The following is a 5,477-nucleotide window of genomic DNA, read 5'->3' as shown; positions in this document are numbered from 1 at the left end:
GAAATAGTTTTCCTAAAATCATTACCGTTTTGGGGTTTTTTGCACTCCCCGGTAGCCTGAACGTTTCTACTGCTGCTTTTTTATTCTAAAGCTAGAATGGAAATCCAAGATTAGAAATACAGGGAAAGAAAGAGAGAAAGAAATAAAGAGAGAAAGAAAGAAAGAGAAAAGAGAGAAAGAGAGAAAGAGAGAGAGACAGAAAGAAAGAGAGAGACAGGAAGAGAGCGAGAGAAAGAAAGAGAGAGAGAGAGAAAGAAATAGAGAAAGACAGAAAGAAAGAAAGAGAGGGACAGGAAGAGAGCGAGAGAAAGAAAGAAAGAGAGAGAGAAAGAAATAGAGAAAGACAGAAAGAAAGAAAGAGAGAGACAGGAAGAGAGCGAGAGAAAGAAATAGAGACAGAAAGAAAGAGAGAGACAGAAAGAGAGCGAGAGAAAGAAACAGAGAAAGAAACAGAGACAGAAAGAAGGAGACAGAAAGAGAGCGAGAGAAAGAAAGAAAGAGAGAAAGAAATAGAGAGACAGAAAGAAAGAGAGAGAAAGAGAGAGAGAGACAGAAAGAAAGAAAGAAAGAGAGAGAGAAAGAAATAGAGAAAGGGAGACAGAAAGAAAGAAAGAAAGAAAGAAAGAAAGAAAGAAAGAAAGAAAGAAAGAAAGAAAGAAAGAAAGAAAGAAAGAAAGAAAGAAAGAAAGAAGGGAAAAAGGGAAAAAGGAAAGGAAGAAAAAAAAGAAGGAAGAGAAAGGAAGAAAAAAAAATGAAAAAGGAAAAGGGTGAGAGTGAAAAAGAAAGAGCGAAAGTGGAAAAGGGGGTGAAAAACAGAGTGAAAACACGAAAAAAGAGTTGGAGTGGAAAAGAAAGGACATTCGGGAGGGGCGGTGCTGCCTAAGGTGCTTCCGCGCCCAGGAGCGAAGGAGCCGTTTGATCCCCCGGCGGGACCGCAGCTCCCGGTGGCGGCAAACGGAGCGGTGGCTGTCAGTCCGAGACTACAACTCCCGGCAGGCCCTGCGGCCGTAAAGCGCGGCGTCTGACGCAACGGCCGACGCGCCATATGAATGGCTGGCGGGCCGAGGCGGCCGCGCGCCGGGGGAGCGGGCTGGGCGCGGGGAGCTCCCGGCGCCTCTCCCGCGCGGGACGGAGCCGCGGCAGCGACGCTGGAGGGGCGAAGCCTCCGGCCGGCCGCCCGCACGGAGCCGAGCGGCGCGGAAGGGGCGTCCGCCCGGTGCCTCGGCCTCGCTCAGCGGTCCCGGTGGCGGGGGCTCGGCTCGGGCGGGGCGCGCTGCCGCCCGCCGATGGCGGAGCGCCAGGCGGTGCTTTGCTGCCGCGGGCCGGGAGCTGCAGGAGCCGCCCCGGGCGAGCGGCGCCGGGCGCTGCCGCGGTCACTGTGCGGCGGCTGGCGGAGGCGCGGGAGCCGCCGAGCTGCAGCCGTGTCCCTCGGGCTGCTGCCGCTGCTGCGGGCGGGGGCGGACGAGCGGCTGGAATGACACGGCTGCTGAGTGCCTCAGTGCTCGTGGCTCTTTCTTCCACGCAAACAGATGGAGCGGCATCGCTGAGCAGTAAAACACAGCGATGGCCCGGAGAATGGCGAGCGCAAGGAGCGCCGGGCTGGATCCTTCTGCTGGCACAGGTGCGATCCGCAAACTCAGCCCCTGGTGCCCCTACCCTCCCGACCCCCAGGGGAAATGCTCTCCAGCCTCGAGCTGCTGCAAGACAAAACGTGTGATTTGACACTAGGGTCCGGAAAAGGTTTCCGTTTAGATTAGCAAATGCCTCAATTGTTCTTGGTTACATCCTAGGATCGGTTTTAGGCAGTGACTTTATACCGCTTGTCGGATTTTCTTGTGCAATGGTAAGAAAATAGGCAGGTCCGATACTGGTTTCGCTTTTTTTCTACTTCATGTTCCATGAGCTGCTTTTATCCAAGCAATTGTTTTAAAGTTCTACTGTAGGCGTTTCTGGTTCACTTTTTTTTTCTTTGCAGCACCCGTGACTTTTTTTTTTCTCTAAATCGGCAGTAAATATAGCTGAGTAAAATTACCTTGGTTTTCTTCCTTCTTTTTTAACTTAATTGTTTTTATTGATAATCCTATTTGAATATGCAGAACAAGTGGGTATGTCCTGTAATATATCCTAGCTTTTCTTGTTTTCAGGGTACTCAGAAAATCTGTCTCCCTTGGAGTCCCACAAAACCATTCTCAGTGCAATCTCCATTAAGGTATGGATTGACAAGCCACCATCAGTTTAGATATTTGCCTGTGTACCTTTTCCTGTAATTCAGAGCTTGCGTTCTGTGGTTTTTATGATAAACCTATCAAACATGTAAAAATGGTTTTGCAAGTCTTAATCGTTGAAGGCAGCAAGAAGTGGTTTTAAAGCTTGTTCTTGAGCAGACAAAGGGAAAAAGTGTGCATTTGATGCTGAACTTGTCCTTTTTCATTTGACTTGCCTTGAATGATTTAGGAAGAGAGAGAACTAGAAAAAAGAGAGAAATAGAATTGGTTCTTGGGCCCTCCTAAAATGCTCCCCGTGATTCTGTGTGGAGCCAAAGTGAAGGGTGATGGAACAGAGCCCTGTGCTTTAGAAGGAAATCAATTCCAACCTGATCTCCACCCTGAGTCTCCCTAATTTCTGTTTTTAAAATGCAAACTAAGTTTAGGAAGTGTTGGAAGTCAGTATTTTGGGGAAGAAATGGCAGTTGCACCAACCGTTCCATTTCCCAGAGGCTCTGGGAACGATTCATTTTGTAAGCGCTGTAACTGCAATCGGTTGGTGGTTCGGGGTTGGAATGTGCACTTGCCCTCCTCTAAAGCACTCGTTCCTTTGCATTTCAGTGCCAGGAGTCTGGAGAAACTGGAGAAGAGCCCAAGAGACATTTTTCATCCTGAGATACAAAAGGTAGGAAGTGACTTTTTTTTGTTTGGTTCTTTTTCTTTATGATTTCCTGGAAATAGAAGTAATTAAGTATAGATACTACTGGTTTGTTTCTTCCAGTAGCTAATAATAATCTAATACTACTTAAACTGTCTCTTTCTCCATTGAACTGGCCATTTCAAATCCAAACTTCTAAACACAAATAAAACCATCATCCTTGTAGAATCTTTAATAGGAGGGGGCTAAAGATGCTGTTTTTGTTGACAGGATTTATTGGTTGTTGAAGGGCAAGAGGTGAGTACAAGCCTGACTACTTCTTGCTCACAGACCCGTCCGGTCAATGCAGCTTTGTATTTTGATGGGCTTTTGATGACTTCTAAATCAATTGCTCGTTACAGTAAAAAGAAGTAATGTTTTTTTGAACCTGACAGCAAAAATAACTTGAAGCACCAACTTAATAATAATAGATCACCAATATAAGTTACTGATTTTATGCTATACTATCAAAGTTTAAAGGTAAATTATTGTGTATTGGGAGATGGTATAAAATGTATGTTCTGATGTGTAGGATGTATGCCAAGATTAGAGGAAACAAATTTTTACATCTTCTGTTTGACTGTTTATCATACAATATCTGGTTTTATTTCCCAGGGATCGGTGAATTTTAAATTTGGAGTCCTCTATGCTAAGGATGGTCAGCTTACAGGTGATGAAATGTTCAGTCATGGTGAATTTTTCACCTTCTCCTTAATTGTTTTGCTCATCTGAAAAAAAAAAAAAAGGCAAGTTAAAAAAAAAGCGATGTTTATTATTTGTTACCCTGTTCTGTCCGTTTCCTCAGTATTTGCTGGAGCTCTGCTTACCCAAGCTTTGGGTAAAACAAGCTTTGGGTTCCTTCTGTCCCACTGGGTGTTGCCCAGTTTGGCTGCATCTGGTGAAATTCACCCTGAGCCCTTACAGAACCAGCTCAAACCACGTGAGAGCCATTCGCAGCTCTCTCAGGACACCCGGAGGAGGATGGGTGACGTTTCTGAGCATCTGGCCAAGTGTACTTGTATCAAAACTCGGCCTGTGTAATTTCTGGGGAAAACCCTTCTGTATCCTGGAGGGTTCCTCAGACTCTGTTGAGGATCCAGGTAGCAGTTGCTCACCTGGATGGTTCCAGCTCCTCAAGTTAACACTTGTACTCTTGCCCTGTAGTTTAGATCTATTGTAGTTTTGTTATTTTGCACGATTTTACGTCTTTGGAAAATAACGTGCGTTTCACTCTTTGGAACCTCTCGGATCATTCTTTGGTGCAGCACCACCTAATGGGACACTTGGCTGCTGTGCTGAAGGGCTTGGTTACTGGGATTGTAAATCCCGGAGAGTTTGTAAGTCTTCTGTCCCCAGGGAGGTGTCACGCTTTGTTCACTCTGTTTGTCAGGTGCTGCTTCTCGTCGGAAGTATTAACTTCAAACTGCCCTGTTCTTTTTTTAACTTTTTTTCCTGGTTCTCTCCGTAGGGCAGGGAAGGACTCTCGTATCCCGGTCGTCAGACTCAGCGCTGCCCGAGAAGATACAGAGAGTGTAAAAATCATAAGGAGCAAATAGGACTGCAGAGGAAACAAACTGGAGAGAACAAAAGGTGATATTGTTCTCCTTAGCCTGGATTAGAAACATCCCCTGTGCTTTGATGCTGGTGGCTGCCAGGGGCTCGTTAGGTCTTTTTAGGCAGGTGTAGGTGTTCACTTGTAGGTTCTATTTTTTGGCAAAGGACCATGAGAGAAGTTTATTTCTACATCCAAATAAACATTCATCTTATCTGAACATAACCTGTCATCCCATTTCTGACGTTAAGGACTCCTGTATAAATACTTGGGGAGGTTTTCTTTGTCATTTCTGAATGGTTCCATTTTGGTTCCATCTACCTGCCGGATACTTGAACGAGTCTGAGGTGGTTTAATTGCATACTGCTTCCTTGAAATTCTGTTGGTCTCTGCTTGGAACCCTTCTTGTAGTGCTCAATGAAAGACTTCTGATGGTGTTTTCTTGCCTGTTTGTGTTTAAGGTCGTGCTCTGATGCATTTACAGAAACCATGGCAGGAGAGAGTCAGCTGCTGGAGAAGAGGAGACAGTATTATCCCTGTGCAGCATAGAACTGCGCTACTGCTGTGTCATCAGCTGTGTCTGCACTGAAAGTAGCCACCTTCACTTGTAGGTAGCTCCTTGGTGCTTTAGGACACGCTGAGGGATTTATTCCTTTTGGGATCCACGATGAGAATTCCCAAGAGAGGTAGTAATAAGGTATGAGATTGGAAAAAAGCCTGTGTCCTTGGAATGTTGTTGTTGTCGTCAAAAGTTAATTTTTCCTTCTTTCTTAGCCAGTAGTCAGCTTTCTGCTTTATTTTTTGTGGGATCAGTACTTGATTGTTTAAAAAATGGCTTCAAAATAACTGCAGCGGCTGGCCACCAGGACCTTGTTCAGATTTGCCTATTTGCTTGTAGCTAAAACGTTTCCATATTGTTTATCATTCTATTGAAGAAACTGCTGCCCAGTCAACTAAGAACTGAACATCTATCTGTCTAGGACATGGGGAGAGGATTTAGGTCGTGTCTTTGTTTCCAGAAAAA

At 45.4% G+C, this 5,477-nt stretch overlaps 1 protein-coding gene across 5 annotated transcripts; it reads left to right on the top strand.

Moving 5' to 3' along the window:
• The first annotated feature begins 858 nt into the window (after nucleotides 1-858).
• LOC118686697 (uncharacterized) lies at nucleotides 859-5,226 on the top strand. Of its 5 annotated transcripts, none has more exons than XM_054514678.1 (7): nucleotides 859-1,621; nucleotides 2,145-2,209; nucleotides 2,826-2,889; nucleotides 3,133-3,201; nucleotides 3,517-3,592; nucleotides 3,707-4,491; nucleotides 4,915-5,226. In XM_054514678.1, the coding sequence occupies exons 1-6, from the start codon at nucleotides 1,046-1,048 to the stop codon at nucleotides 3,940-3,942; spliced, it is 1,086 nt and encodes a 361-aa protein (XP_054370653.1). In that variant the 5' UTR covers nucleotides 859-1,045; the 3' UTR covers nucleotides 3,943-4,491; nucleotides 4,915-5,226. The 5 variants fall into 5 exon arrangements, 4 of the variants coding, with proteins under 4 accessions (XP_054370653.1, XP_054370654.1, XP_054370655.1 ...); XM_054514679.1 differs by having other exon boundaries at nucleotides 860-1,621; nucleotides 3,133-3,159; XM_054514681.1 differs by having other exon boundaries at nucleotides 869-1,621; nucleotides 4,370-4,491.
• Nucleotides 5,227-5,477: the final 251 nt, after the last annotated feature.

The sequence above is a fragment of the Molothrus ater genome, chromosome 4, assembly GCF_012460135.2.
Source record: "Molothrus ater isolate BHLD 08-10-18 breed brown headed cowbird chromosome 4, BPBGC_Mater_1.1, whole genome shotgun sequence".
NCBI classification, from domain to species: Eukaryota; Metazoa; Chordata; class Aves; order Passeriformes; family Icteridae; genus Molothrus; species Molothrus ater.
Note: the sequence above shows the minus strand (reverse complement) of the source record. Positions and strands in the feature narration are given on the sequence as shown.